General features: G+C 35.1%; 1 protein-coding gene across 1 annotated transcript; it reads left to right on the top strand.

Moving 5' to 3' along the window:
* The first annotated feature begins 297 nt into the window (after nt 1-297).
* On the top strand, nt 298-10,784 carry LOC142624327 (squamosa promoter-binding-like protein 7). Its single transcript, XM_075797861.1, has 10 exons — nt 298-1,084; nt 1,570-1,742; nt 1,828-2,045; nt 2,161-2,235; nt 2,339-2,446; nt 3,857-3,971; nt 4,940-5,075; nt 7,703-7,865; nt 8,678-9,247; nt 10,101-10,784. The coding sequence occupies exons 1-10, from the start codon at nt 543-545 to the stop codon at nt 10,392-10,394; spliced, it is 2,394 nt and encodes a 797-aa protein (XP_075653976.1). The 5' UTR covers nt 298-542; the 3' UTR covers nt 10,395-10,784.
* The last annotated feature ends 5,092 nt before the right edge of the window (nt 10,785-15,876 follow it).

Below are 15,876 nucleotides of genomic sequence, written 5' to 3'. Positions count from 1 at the left end.
ATTTTATATATATAATTTTTAGTTTGAAATTTTAATTTATAAGTGGATAAAGCAATTTGAAAATCAAAAGAAGAGTAACTTTATTTTACTAGATTATCCTTTAGTTTTGTCACTACTTAAACATAGAGTTGTAGGAGCATTTTAGAACTTTGAAAATGAAGAATTTAAACCGAATAAATTCCTTAAATAATAGTATGGATGACATCAGCAGGATGACACTAATCAATCTATAATATAGATTACAAGAGATTTTACAAAATTACAAACCTTATTACGAGTATACAACCGCTTCAAACAAGGATCAAACATAAAACCCAAACGCGCGTGGTCCTCACAACCCGCCTGAACAACCATAGTACTGGGGGGGACCATACAATAATTTAAAAGAATATCGCCACGATTAGCTTATTTTCACTTTTTCTAACAAAACTACAAAACCCTCTGAGCCTCGAGTAGCAGCGAGTAGCGACTCGTCGTCTCTCTGGCTCCACCAACCAACCAACAAACTCAACCACCGCCTCCGATCGTCTAGGGTTTCGTTCATGGAGCCGCCACGTGTAATGGAGGTGCACCCGGCGATGACCGAAGAAGACCCTACCTCAGCTCTGTGGGACTTCGGAGACCTCCTCGACTTCACCGTCGACGGTCATTTCTCTATGTCCCTAGATCCCGATCAACTTCCCTCGCCGCCGCCGCAACCGCCGCCGCCGATTATCGACCAGAGTCTCGATTTTTCGCAGGAGGATTCGCAGGTGGATACGGATCCTCCGGGCCCGAGTTCCGGGAAGATCCGGAAACGGGATCCGAGGCTGACGTGTACCAATTACTTGGCGGGTCGGATCCCTTGTGCGTGTCCGGAGATGGACGAGAAGCTCGAGATGGAAGGGAGCCTCCGTGGGAAGAAGCGGTCCAGGACAGTTCGGGTCTCGACCCGAACCGCCCGGTGCCAAGTACCCGAGTGCGAGGCCGATATCAGCGAGCTCAAAGGTTATCATCGGAGGCATAGGGTTTGTTTGCGCTGCGCTAATGCTAGTGAGGTTTTTCTTGACGGTGATACCAAGAGATATTGCCAGCAGTGTGGAAAGTAAGCTCCAAATTCCAATTTCTGCTTTTGTGTATGGGGATTCGATCCAAAGTCACTTATTCAATGACTGATCGGCTTTACTAGTTGAACTAATTAGAACGGAACATATCAATTAGATTTTTATATGCTTTTGAACTTTCGGAACTTTCGGATTCTATTACTAACTGAAATTACATATAATTTGATTAGCAATGTGAAATGCAACCACAAGGGCGGTTTTGTTGTTATACTTTTATGCATACTTCTTGTATATTATTGTGTGAGCTTATCCATTTCATCTATGCAACTGAAACCAACGACGAAGGACTTAGTTTAAAGTGAATTGTTTTAGTTGCTTATACTTGAGTTGGGATGCTGGTAGAAGGTTGTTAATTTGAGGAAATGGATGTGTGATTTAGGGTGAATTGGTGAAACTTGCGTAGATTGGTTCGGTGTATGCTTTTTTTTTGCTATTGGTTTCTACTTATGGGCAATATGTTTGGCAGGTTTCACATCTTATCAGATTTTGATGAGGGTAAACGGAGTTGTCGTAGAAAATTGGAACGCCACAACAATAGACGGCGAAGAAAGCCTGCTGATTCTGGAATTGCAGATGAGAAGGAACCTCAAGGGTCCTTGCAGACTGAAGATGGCCCTTGTGATGATGAAACAGGAAAAGGTATTATAAATTTGATTGGTGCAACTGGTGGAGCAGGAAAGCTGCATATTCTTTCTTGATAAGACGCTTTTTGTCTATGGTGTAGATAGTTTATGCTTGAGCAGCCCTATAGCTGAAACGGAAGCATTCTTGGAGTCTGAAGATGGACAAGTTACTAACCTCTGCTCAGTTCTCGATTCTCAGAATATTCATGGTGATGCATCTTTTACGGCTTCTGGTGAAACCCAAATGGATGGAGGAAAGGATAATTCCAAATGTTCTGTGTCTCAGTTGTATGACAACAAGAATGCCTACTCATCTATGGTGGGTCTATGCTAAATGCTATGGTAGATGCATTGCCATTTTTTACTTATTAAAAAAAAAGAAGAGTTTTCGAGGAGCTATCCTGGAGATATACTGATTTGATATATGCTTGTAGTGTCCAACAGGTCGAATCTCATTCAAGCTGTATGATTGGAACCCGGCAGAATTCCCTAGAAGACTCCGGCACCAAGTATTTAAAGGATTATTATTACAGTTTAGTATTTAATAGAACAGATCTTTTTGCAGTCAGAGATGCGAGGAATGGATTAACGTGCGCTTAAATGCATTTGCAGATATTCCAATGGTTGGCCAATATGCCCGTTGAGTTGGAGGGGTATATCCGCCCTGGATGTACAATATTAACCGTGTTCATTACAATGCCAAAGTTTATGTGGGCGAAGGTAATGGTTTAACTGGATGCTTTCTTTATAATTCTTGTAGGTTCATGATGAAATATCATTGTTAATTAGATAGATGTCTGTCTAATGATGTATGCTTCATAGGTCCATATATTTACTCATTGTTTTGTGTTCATGTAGTTCCTGGATAAATAGAAATAAAAAACACTTGGTGTGACACATTTGTCGTAGATCATCTTGGTAGGTACTGATCAAATGATGAATTAAGAGTCATAGACTTCGTTGGGTACTCATTTATTAATGAACACTACCACATGACTTGATATTTAATTTTTTTGTTTGGAATATGTGCACGTGTATTAAGTATTAAAGCAGATATATGGATTCATATAAATATCCTTGTGGGTCATAAAATCCTGCATTTTCTGTCAATATCATGTCTTTTCCTGAAACTTGCAATCCTTCAATTCAAAGGTGTAAAAAAAATTATTATCTAAGTAGTTGGTTCGATGTTTGAAAGCTTTTCTGTGAGGTACAATTTCGATCTAGTTATCAGCTATTTTAACTGAATTTATAAGGCTAAATTTTCTGAAGAAATTGCTATACTATAAACATGGTTGATGACCTGGATGGTTTGATCACTAATTTCTCTTATATTCAATTTGGGCACCTCATTCCAATCCTTATTCAGCTGACTTCATGTCATCAAATGGCTGTCTTTGTTAGTTATCAAATTGATTTGTGTGGACATGGTGATTGTGAGGCCTTTGGAAATTGTCTTAACTGTTGTTTATATACACACCCAGATACCCATGTCCATATCCTTTAACAGTTGTGCAGTTTTAAAAAGTTTTGATTCACTTCCCCCGCCCCCTCCCCAAAAAAAAACCCTCACATTTGAGGTTCCATCATTGCTTAGGTATCTTGATTGCTATTGGGGAATGACTCATGGTCTAGTTTGCTTCTTAAACTAAATGTGCCACTACTATTTTTCTAATCAGCTTGACCAGTAAAATAAGGCTTGATTTTGTCATGTAAAATTCTATAATGTTTCTTTCATTGTTATTTGATAGTACAATATGATTTGTGATGTATTCATCCATATATACAAAATTCATATGCAACACAAAAGAACTTTATCGGGTTCCCTTTCATACATTGCGGGGCAATATTTTTCTTTTCATCATTTCACATGTGAAACTAAATTCATCGTGCTACCTGGATAAAAAAATTTGTATATCATGCAACTGTCTATAGTATTGAGTTTTATGTGACCAATAAAATGTGCAGTTGGCAATCCTTATCAAGTATACTAAGTAATAAGACAGTTGTAGTCAGTCTGTCACTAATTATATCTACTTGTTCGTCTTATTCTGTTCCTTTTCCATTAGACTTTCCAGTTATCTGCAGAATTTGTAAGATTAAACTTAATGTTCTTTAATGCATCAACAGTTATTTGAAGATCCTGCATCATATCTACTTGACTTTGTTGCCCCTGGAAGGATGCTATCTGGAAAAGGCATTATACTTGTTTTTATGAATGACATGATTTTCCGGGTAATGAAAGGTAAGTTGGTGCCCATATTTGTTGCTACATTTGTATCATTATAGTTATGGAGTGGTGTGACAACGCATGAAGGTAGATTGGGTGTAACTTGAACCTAACCATATATATATAATTATATGAACAAAACTTATGTACTTTAGGTGCTATTACTTAGGTTCCTCCCTTAAGATTTTGCTATGTGGCTACTTAATAAAAAAAATACATTTCCATCACATGAGAAAGATGCTACATGGCAAAATCTTAAGAGGGAAACCTAAGGAACAACATTTAAGAAGTATACCTAAATCTTGCCTTAATTATATAATGAGATGCTTATGAGTTCCCAAAATTATTTTTGGGGTTTTGACCCATATCTATTCAATTATCCTATATAAATGATCTTTAATTTAATTTTTTTTTAAAATGATTATTATTTTTTGAAGTTTTTAGAATTTTAGCATTTGCTATAAATCATTTATTTATTTATATTAAAAAAGCATTTACCATATATCATTATACGTATTTTAAGTGACACCATCATTTATGGGTTGCTTTTTGCTTGCTGTCAGGGTAGATAATTTATCAAGTGAAGTACATAATCTGCCCATTTAAACACATACATGTAACTATATTAAATAAGATTTTAAATATAAGATACTCTTGTTTGCCCTCAAGATTCATATTGTTCAGTCTTTAAAATTCATTTTGCCCAAACGCCACCCTAATAATTTTGCTCTTTAGATTTCCTATATAATTCTTGGGTCAATTTTGGTTTAATAATTTAGTTGAGATAATTCTAGATCTTAAATTCTCTAGATATTTGTGTTATCTTATATTAAAAATAAGACTTTGTCTATTGCAACCTGATCCTAAGATTCTTTTCAAGAACAGTATTCTTCAGTTTCTCTATGTATTGCTATGTTAGAGTTTTTATTTATTTATATGTTTTAAATATTTTTTAACATGATTTGAGCATTTAATGGGTGCAGGTGGAACTTCTGTGATGAGACTTAAGGTGGAGGTGCAAGCCCCAAGGCTTCACTATGTTCATCCTATATGTTTTGAGGCTGGAAAGCCTATGGAGTTTGTTGCTTGCGGAAGTAATTTGATACAGTCTAAGTTTCGGTATGACATTGACAGCGTAGGACTTTATGTTTTATCATAAAAATTTATTTGCTGAATATTCATTGCTATGTTAGTTAATGCATGATTAATATGTATGAATATTCTCATTTGGGGACTGGGATTTGGGATGTTTTGATCTACTCTCTCTGTGGCAACTTTCCTCCCATCCCTACCAATAGTAATTGAACAATCCACTGTTGGAGGTCAAATGCATATCTTTCTTCATTATTGGCGGTATCTTTCAAAACATGCATAAATCCCTTTATGTGTAATAGTGGCATCCTACTAAAACGTGACCATAATGAGTGGCCAGTTGCCAAATTCACAGATTATAAACTTTATCCATAACCTTCCAAACTTGCCTATTAAAAGTAATCAACACTTAAATTGAGGCACACACTTTTCTTTATATAAAAGGTATTATAGGAAAATTATGTTTTGGTTTTTGGAATTGACACACATTATGGGACATGAAATATTGGCAACCTAGCCACTCATTATGGATGGAGGGAGTATCAATCTAATATTTGATGCATTAAATGTAATTGGAGTGGAGGGCAGATTACCCTGATTTCACTTCTGGCGGGGCTTATTGGTACAAGCTATATGATCCTTCTGAGAATCCAATTTCTTTTGCAGTTGTTTAGAAGCATTCAAGCACTGCTTGTGTCAGGTTGGGTGAGTGACATGGGATAGACCATAACCATAGAGCTCTGGCATCGAATGATCGAATCCCATGTATTTAGATTCAACATCAACTTTTCCTCTGCCTAGTTGTAACGGCTATGTTGATTGACCCCAATCACCAAATATATGAGTTTCAGACTAGAGTTCTCTAGAACAACTGCACCAGAATTAGTGTAGTAAAACTCCCTGATAGGTTTCGACATGTTCCAATACACTAGCGTTTGACATGTAACACATTTTCATAGATCACATGCAAGAAAAGTTCGACCACTTGATGGACTCAATTTCCATTGCCCTACGTAGGCTCTGTACATATGTTAAATCAGTGACCACTCACCACTCATCTATTGGACATTACAATTGACATACAAAGTTCTCTCTGCCGCTGCTCTTGAGTTGTAACACTTGCCAGCAAAAGCTTTATAGACAAGGAGAAAGTGCTTCAAATGATTCCGTCGGTGAATAGGTGTGATCATAAATAGAATAGGTCAGCTAGAAAAGACTTATTTATCAATCAAATGAACAAAATAAAAAAATAAAAATGGGCATTGTTGATTTGGCTTCTTGTGTTTTTCTTGATGTAAATACTTTTAGCGTTGAATACATTTATGGAAACACCTGACTTTTAATTATGAAAAAAAAGAAGAGTCGAATACATTTATGATTGAAACAAGCACGGCCGTGCAGAATAATTGATGTTTGAGTTTTGCTCAGGCACAGCTGAAAAAGTCTAAACTTGGTTTGTTGGGGGGTTGATCTGCTTGTAAGCTGTTTAGTCTCATCTCAATCAATCTTGAAACTTCCACCTGTGTAACTTCTGATTGATTTTGTACATTAATTTTTTTTTTTTTCAAGGAAAAATCAAATGATATTACTAATCAACATCTCTTGAGTAGCAAAAGATGAATCGACTAGCATCTCTTAAGTATATCAGGCCTACGACATGTATCTTCATCCTAAACTATGTACTTTTATATTTTTGGTTATTGCAAGTGTTCCTATGAATAAGACATAGGAACTAGGATGCAAAAACACAAACACGTGTACGGGTACGGGTACAATATGGCGACACAAGCAATTTTTGAAAAATTATAACATGATACAGCAGATAGGACACTGTTACGACATGGGTATGACACAAATATGGCACCCCAAATGAAGTGTCTGTGCAACCTAGTTTTCATGTTCTCCCACATATTTAAATGCCACAAGATTTACTGCATGAATGTCTAGACTTGTCAACGTGCACGGGTACAACACAGCACCCCAAATGTTGTGTCTGTGCAAACTACTGCCCCTAAACTTGTGCTAGGCTACAGAGTGAATAAGTTTAGAGGCAGTAGTGGAAGGATTCCATGCTAGGTTGCATGGACACTTCATCTTGTGCTAGGCTAAGGAGTGAATAAGTTTAGCCTAAGATGGTTTCACCTTGGGCTCATTTAACAAAACGATTCTGAGCCTGGGTTGTTTTGATTAGTCACAACTGTGATATGTCAAGCTCGGTTTGAGATTGAGTTCAAACCACAACTTTCTCTATATTAGTGAGCCATACAAGTCTCCTACCCCGGAGCTGCTTTTAGCATATCTGCAGCTTTTAGTACAATTGGAAGAACATAATAAGCAATTCTCTTCAGACAATATTATTTGTGTCCTTGTATATATACTAGGTACATTGAATTTTAACTTGCCATGATCATGTATATATTTTGTTGTCAGATTTTCTTATACTAGGGTGATATTCTTGTTTAACTGCCAATGAACTCTGGCTCAAATGTCACTTACTCTTCCCACAATGGTGGATAGAGGGTGAACTTATCAAAAAAAGAAAAGAAAATAGTGGATAGAGGGTGAGGTTGTGGGTTGAAGACCCATTTGGTGCATGTGTAACATACCAATAAAAGAAGTTTTTGTATTTACGTGTTAGGATGGTTTTGTTCCAGGTTTCTTGTATCTTTTGCTGGAAAGTATCTTGCACATGATTATTGTGTTGCATCTAAGCATGGTCAGACTGAGGGCGATACTGCTTCTAGTTTTAACCATCAGTTGTACAAGATATGTATCCCTCAAACTGAACCAGATCTTTGTGGTCCTGCATTTGTTGAGGTAGGTATTCTGGATAACTTTTAGATTATGCTGGATTTTTTCTATCATTTTATACAGGATGTTTCTTGTCCATACCAACATGCTTTCATAAAAGGCATATTTGATGTGTCATTCAAATTGGTAAAAAATAAAAAATAAAAGTTGGTTGGTTATTCTATTTTCTGGAACATTGCAACTGTGTCTAGTTCCTGTCTGCATACTTCTGTTGCATGTCCTATTTCTTGGTTATGTTTAACTTTGGAAAATGTTTTTGTTTATGCGGGGTGATGTTTTCGTATGTTGTTTAATTTGGTTATGGAATATGGAGCTTTTTTAGAGAACGCATGAAGTTCACCAGAAAATCATTTCTATCAGCATGGCACTGTTTTGCTTTAGATGCTGTGTGTTGCTTCTTTGTCTATCGTTTTTTTTCTTCATTTTTTTTGATAATTCGATAATTACAACGGGGGAGGGGGGATATGAACCCTGGATGTCTCCATTGGAAATACTAGGAGGTGCCAACTAGTTGACTTACAAGATTCCTGCCACTTTTGTGTCTATAGTTAAGACAGTGGTGAGGATTATTCTTGTCTTGGGACTTGGTACCAGTATCATATATTTTGCACCATCACTTCCTAGATGTGGTAGCATCAGTCTATGGTTGTTGATCATTAGGATCTGCAAATAGGTGTAGAAACAGAAAACAAAGGATTTATAGTTACAGATACATTTTGTTGTCTACATAAACATTTCAAAGCATGATGGACATGGTTTTTAACTGGTAACTCTGAACATTTTTATTCTAACATTCTTTCTCTTAATATATTTTGTAGGTTGAGAATGAGTCTGGCTTATCTAACTTTATTCCAATACTAATTGGAGACAAAGAAATTTGTGCCGAAATGGAGATATTGCAGCAGAGATTTGATGCTTCTCCTTTTCTGAATGAATCAGAGTCTGTGGCTATTGGTCCTATGTCTGACTCGTGTGAGGTTTCTGCATTGAGACAATCAACATTTTCTGAATTTCTTTTAGATGTAGCATGGTTAATTAAGGAGCCTGCATCAGAAAATTTTCAGCAATTTATCACTGCTTCACAGATTCAAAGATTTAATAGTCTTTTGAGCTTTCTGATGTGTAATGACTCCACCACAATTTTGGAGAAACTGTTACAGAAACTGAAGATTGTGATAAGCAACATGGAATTTAACAGCGTGGCTAAAGGCACTTTTGATGCTGATTTGATTTTGCTACAGAAATACCTTGACAATGCGAGAGCTATTCTTTGCAAAAAACATAAGAAAAGTGAAAGTTCAATGCAGTCGGGAACTGAGCCAAAAGGTGATCATTTTTCTGAAAGCCGCTTCCAAGAGAATGTGCTCTTGGTTCCAATCAACAGGAAGGTGAGGACTTAGAATTTTAAAGTTTCAGCTTTTGCTGATTGTGAATCCAGATTTAGAGTTGAAGATTTAAGAGCTGATATGAATTGCTGCATTTCTCTTTTCTTCATACTAGCTAATAATACGAATTTATCTGGGGATTGGATTTATGACTTCCTTAATATAAAAATCACAGTAGCATGGCCAGTGACTTGCTCAATGGCACTTCAGCCCTTTGTAAAACAAGATGGAGGATGCATAATTAGCAATAGTAAAAAAAAAAGAAAAAAGTTGGTCACAATTGTGTCTGGACATGTGAATTTAGCATTTTCTGATATCTGGAAAGAAAGGATAAAGCATGGTCAATGTGAACTTGGAGCTAATAAGGTTTTAAAAATTGTCACAGTTTGTGTATGTTATTTGTCAACATAAATAAGCTGTCCGATTTTGTTTTTGCAATACACCTCAAAGGGTTGAAGTCAAGCAATTAATGCTAATGCTTTAGCTACTTTGTTAAAGCATTTTTTGGAACACCCCTCCCCCCCCTTCCCTTTCTTAGGGTGGGGGTGGAAATCAGTTCTTTTTAGTCTATCTAATTTGAAATTAACAAAAATTATTTAACATGTAATATTTTAACCATCCAGTTCATGATTAATTCTTTGTTATGAATTTGCTATAGCGAACATTTTAAATCTCTTATTATTGATCATAGGTTTACTCTCTGCTTTTTTGATATGCTACTGGTGTTATATTTCAAGAGCGGTCTTGTTATCTAATTGATGATATCTGAAAACTTGAGAGACATTTCCATGATACTTGCCTTTCCAACTGGCATTTATATCTTCATTCAGTTGATTAGTTGGTGCTTTATTTGCAGGATATGGAGATAATCACAAATGATAGGTTGGGGGTAGAGATATGTTCAACTTCTACTTGTAAAAGTGAGACTGTTCCCCTGTTGAATAGAGAGGTTGTCATGAATGTTAACCCTGCATGGCCAAGAAACTCATGTGGTCGCATATTTTCTGGGGCAAGCTTAGGCTCTCGCCCTGGTATATTTGTAATTGGCTTTGCCGCTGTTTGTTTAGGGATGTGTGCCGTTCTACTTCACCCTCACAAGGTTAGCGAATTTGCAGTTTCTATTCGCAGGTGTCTGTTTGATAGAATCTAGAGAAATATTGGATGTTAAAGTCTGTTTCAACCAAAATAGGGCTGACTTCCATCTGTAAATATCAATTATAAACCAACACTAACTAAAGCTGTTCAAAGCTTTGACATGTGAATGTGCTCTTTGCGTTGGAAGCTTGATGAACTCACTTGATATCTGAGTTCAACTTGTCGCATCTGCATCAGTCGAACATTTTTGTTCGTTTGCAGGTTGAGAGTGGGGGCACTATTAGCTTGGGAATAATGTGATTCTATGTATTTTCCTCCTAGTTTTGAAAAAAATTCGATTTTTCCTTTTGCTGTAAGTCTGTAACATTGAGTATTTTTGGTATCAATTCATTATTGTAATATATTATTATTGCTAATCTATTTTACATATGATATTTATGTTCAAGTTTAATTGCGTTAACAACAATTGAAATAAAAACCAGCATGTTGCGACTGTCCGGGGACTCCGCGATGCGCTCTACTTCCATCAACAATCAATTATCAAACAAGTTGCAGTTTATAGCGACAGTCTCGCAGTTTAGTTAGTTTTATCTGTTGGATTGGATTGTTAGCTGTTAGGACTCAGGGATTTGTTAGAGAATCAGTTCTGGTTTATAGTTAGAACTAAGCCCTGATTAATTAGTAGATATTTTCTGATTTGAGCTTTACCTTCCTCGTACAGATTCCTTTAAATAACGAGAACGTAATCATTCTCTCTCTAATTCTAGTTCTTGCTCTGGCTTCTGCAAGTTCTTCAACCTCACATTTTATATAAAGAAAATAAAATTATTATTAAATAATTAAATTCTCCATTTTTTTTAACCCTTTTATGTTTTTTTGAGACAAACAGTAATTTATCTTTATCATATTTTCTCATTTTCAATCATGAATATTCAGGGAGCTGATATGGAGGTAACAAGTCTGGCTGGATCTCAGCCGCTTCTTGTGTTTGTGCAGATGGACTATCAACCAACCATTCGATATGGATGACAGTTCTTATTCCATGTTGATAATTTAAAAATCAGATGCTTGAAAATGGGAAGTTCAATTGTATAAAGATTTAAAAGCAATAATGAATTCCATGACATATGATTTAACAATTAAGATTGTTGCCCCCTTGGACAATTGTTTAGATATGGATCACGAGTGGGGATAGACGAAACTTACAATATCGTTGTCACAAATAAGACATTACAAGTTGTCCTTATATTGTTACTATTTATTTCCACGAAACTGTCCAACTTTCCAAAAAAAAAATCAATGCAAGTTGTCCTTACATTGCCACTATTTATTTCCACGAGATTGTCCAACTTTCTGAAAAAAATCAATTTCAATTTCGGCTTTGGGGCAATTCAAGCGCTCCCTTTGTTCTTTCTCAAAAAAAAAAAAAAAAAAAAAGTACTCTTATTTGTTCCTATCGAAAAAAGAAACGAAAAGAAACTCCTATTTGTTTGGACTCCCTTTCCCTATAAGAGCCTTTCTCTATTAGAGTTTGTTTTTGGATCCTAAAATTTTATTCATCCAGGTTTGTTATATGTGTGTGTGTATATATATATATATATATATATTTTTTTTTTTTTTCTAGAGAGAGACATTTTAGAGATTTCATCTAAAATCTACATGATCTTATCCATTTATGCTTAACTACTAAATGATCTCTTCATACTTATTGGGCGGGCTAATGACTAATGAGTATGGTGTCAAATTATCCATGCATGCTAATATATTTTAGGTTAAATTGTATATTTGGTTCTCAATTTCTGACATTTGTTTCCAAATCATTCTTATTCTTTGAAATGTTTCAAAGAGTTTCCTATAGTAATCTCATGTATGGAAAATATTGGTGTAGTAAATTTAATTCAGGAAGCCCATGTTACTTCAATGACGTGAAGTTTATGATATGACATGGTGTTTGCATGCCACATTAACATTTTCTATCTATCAACTGACAATAAAGATATTTTGATACTCTCATAAAAAAAGAAAAGAAGATATTTTGATACAATTTTTTGAAAGTATAAGAACTAAAGAGAAACATTTTAAGTATAAGTATGATTTTTAAACAAAGATAAAAGGTTGAAGACCAAAAAGATCTACAAATTACTGTTCATACTTATTCATATTAATTTGCCAGATGCTCCAAACGCTAAAAAGTTTTTCAGTTAAATCTACATGGGGTTGTTTGGTTTTGTTTTAGGTGTTTTAAGGGGGTTAAAGCTCATTTAGTTGAAAAGCTTTGTAGTGTTTGTCAAATTATAGTGAATAATATTTTTAAAGTTATGAATTTATACATTATGATTAATGAATTCTCCAACCTTCCGAAAAGAATCATTGTCATTATCGGCTTTGGCGCAATTCAAGCATACGTTTGGAATTTGGAGTTTGGACTCCCTTTATCTATTTAGAGTTTGTTACTTGTTCCTAAAAATTTATTCAGAAGTGCGCTAATGCACTAGCTAGGAAATGGCCTTTTAGCCAGCTTGATTTTGTAATCTTTGATAGTCCACCTGTGGACATCTCGATGTTTTTGTTTTATGACAGTATTGGCATGTATTATAAGAGGCTTTGTCCTCCAAATTCCTTTCTCGATTAGGAGTTCTTAATATATTCCTGGTTTACCAAAAAAAAAAAAAAATTTACTCAGCCATTTTAAATAAGCAAGTGGCCCAAAAGAAATCAATGTCGTTGTCAACTTTGGGGCAATTCAAGCTTTTCATTTGGACCCACTTTCTCTCTTTTTTTTTTTTTGGGTTGAGAAAATTGGACCCACTTTCTCTATAAGAGTATTTCTCTATTTATTAGATCTTAAGGGTGTTTAGTAGAGTAGTTTCAGATGAATTTTTTGTAATTTTTTGAAAAATATGTAGGTAAAAAAGTATGTAAAAAAGTGTGTAATGTTGTTTAAAATGCTAAACTAAACATGCTCTAAAATTTTATTAATCCATTTTAAATGAGTGGTTTAATTTTTAACGTCATCAATTAATACCATATTTATTTATTTAGATTATTGATTGCTTGACGAAATCCAATTTAAGGTGTATGAATAGGATTTATTTATTTTATTTTATTGTAAAGAAGGTAGAAAAGTGTATGAATAAAAATTTAGAAATTACTCTTCTTTTTTAGAGGGAGATTTTAGATATTACTCTTTTTTTTTTTTGGCAAAAGATTTTAGATATTAATTGAAAACTCTAGATGATCTTATTCATTTATACCTAACTACAAAATGAACTCTTCATAATGAGTGGCCTAACGAATATGGCGTCAAAATCATCCATTAAAGCTAATACATTTTAGGTTAAATTGTATATATATTTTTTTGAGAATCAAGGTGACCTTGATTAAATTGTATATATGGTTCTCAACCTTTGACATTTGTTCACAAATCATCCTTATCTTTAAAATATTTCAAAAAGTTTCTTATAGAGTTATAATAATATTATATAAGGAAAAATACAAACACAATAAATTTAATTCTAGAAACCGAGGCCACAAATTAATGACATGGAGTCTATGATGTAGCATGATGTTTGCATGTCACATCAACATTTTTCCATCTATGATAAGGACATTTTGATACAATATTTTGAAAGTATAATGACTTAAGAGTAACATTTTAAGTATAATAATAAATATGATTTTTGAACAAATAAAAGGTTGAAAACCAAAAAGCTCTACAGATTACTGTTCATACTTTATAAATCCAAAGTTCTAAAATACCCATTCATTTTAATTTGCCAAATGCTTCAAACACTTTTTTTTTTCCAATTAAATCTACGAGAGATTCTTTGGTTTTGTTTTTTGGACGGTTAAAATTAAGAGGAGCTTGAAAAACTTTGTAGCGTTTTGAGTCTTAGGTTGCGTTTGTTTTGACTGAAAAAGATTTTAGGAAATTATTTTACTCCATCCTATATGTTTGGTAAGCACAGAAAATAGGGTCAAACAAAAATCAATTTTCGTGTTGACTGTAAAATAACCCTAGCAAGCCGGAAACGAATTTCAGGTTTTATTTTATCTTCAAATAATTTCCACCCTAGGAAAATAGAAGAGAGAGAAATAGCAAGAAGACCGAGCACCAAAAGCAACCCTAGATAGCACCACCGCCCCCAACCCCAAATTGCACCGGTCTCGTCGCACCCCAACACCGGCGAGATCGCGCTACCTGAGGCACCGCCTAAATCATGCCGCCTGTAGCACCACCGAGATCACACCCCAGCACCGGATTGCACCCATAGTCGCCGTTGGAAGCTCATCGGCGTTGCCATCTAGATCGTCACCACCCAAGACTGATCCACCCAAGACCGAGCTTGTTCTTGACACACCGATCTTGTTCTCCCTCTTGCTCAACACCGCCGATCTGGCCGTCGCCGACCACCAGCGCACTCCACTCCACCCCCAAACCCACCTGATCTGGCCGCCGCCGTCCTCCATCCACTTTGATCTCTCTCTTTCCCGATCTATCTCTCTGTTCCTCACTCAGTCACTCTTTCTCCCTCCGATCTCACTCTTTCTTCCTCTCCCTCAATGTTTTTATTTTGATTTTTGGTTGTGTTAAGTGTATATTACTATATTTTGGTTGTGTTAAGCATATATTTTGAAATTTTTTGTAATAAAATTTGTTTGAATGCTGAGAAAATGGCTGAGAAAACGTGAGAAACTAGTAGAAAATTTGCATTTGCAAAATGTTACCAAACGCTTGAAATTATTTTCTAATATAATTTTTAAAATGCAACCAAACACTAAAAATTATTTTTCTTTCCTGAAAATATTTTCACCTGAAATTATTTTACACTCGGAAAATATTTTACATTAAAACAAACGTAGTCTTAGTCAAATTATAGTGAATAGTGCTTTTAAAGTTATGGATTTATAGAATATAAATAATGAATTTTAGAGATAAAAGCTCCAAATTTGAGATTTACACTTAAATATATATGCTTCAATTCTAAGAGCTTCTAAGGGGTGTCCTTACGAGTTCTGGTCAATTTCATAAATGGTGGTGCTTATACAATGTCAAAGGTGCATGCCCGGCTGCAAGAACTTGCTGACAGGAAATATGTATGGGAAAGTAGCCTGCGCTGATGCGTTGTTTAAAGCCTGTGCAGTAAGATTTTTTTTTTTTGATAGTCACTGTGCAGTAAGATTTTGAACTTGCAGAAGATGATCAAAAGGGAGATGAACCCTGCCTGTATTACTTGCAATGACATTCCACAGTTGCCTCCCCCATCATTTTTCATGCCGACCAATAATTCAGTCTCTTCCCCAGCTGTTATCTATCCACAACTTTACTGTACTATTCACTATAATTTGATAAACACTTAGAAGTTAAAACACTGCATTACTTTTAATATAAAGCTTTATATCTCAAAAAATCTATACATTTTTATCCCCCTCCGGCTTAGGCTAACTCTACTCTATTTTTCTTGCTCAATTTTTATCTCATCTCAATCTAAACAGACCATTAATACTTGTTATAACATTGCTAAAGGTTCATTATA

This window comes from Castanea sativa, chromosome 2 (assembly GCF_040712315.1).
Source record: "Castanea sativa cultivar Marrone di Chiusa Pesio chromosome 2, ASM4071231v1".
Taxonomy (NCBI): domain Eukaryota; kingdom Viridiplantae; phylum Streptophyta; class Magnoliopsida; order Fagales; family Fagaceae; genus Castanea; species Castanea sativa.
Note: the sequence above shows the minus strand (reverse complement) of the source record. Positions and strands in the feature narration are given on the sequence as shown.

What these genes read in the sequence shown, in the direction of transcription:
- LOC142624327 (XM_075797861.1), top strand. Translation starts at nt 543, where the DNA reads ATGGAGCCGCCACGTGTAATGGAGGTGCACCCGGCGATGACCGAAGAA. An exon ending in GATTTTCCGGGTAATGAAAG is followed by an intron (nt 3,972 to 4,939) that starts GTAAGTTGGTGC and finishes TAATGGGTGCAG; the next exon opens with GTGGAACTTCTGTGATGAGA. An exon ending in TGGTTCCAATCAACAGGAAG is followed by an intron (nt 9,248 to 10,100) that starts GTGAGGACTTAG and finishes CTTTATTTGCAG; the next exon opens with GATATGGAGATAATCACAAA.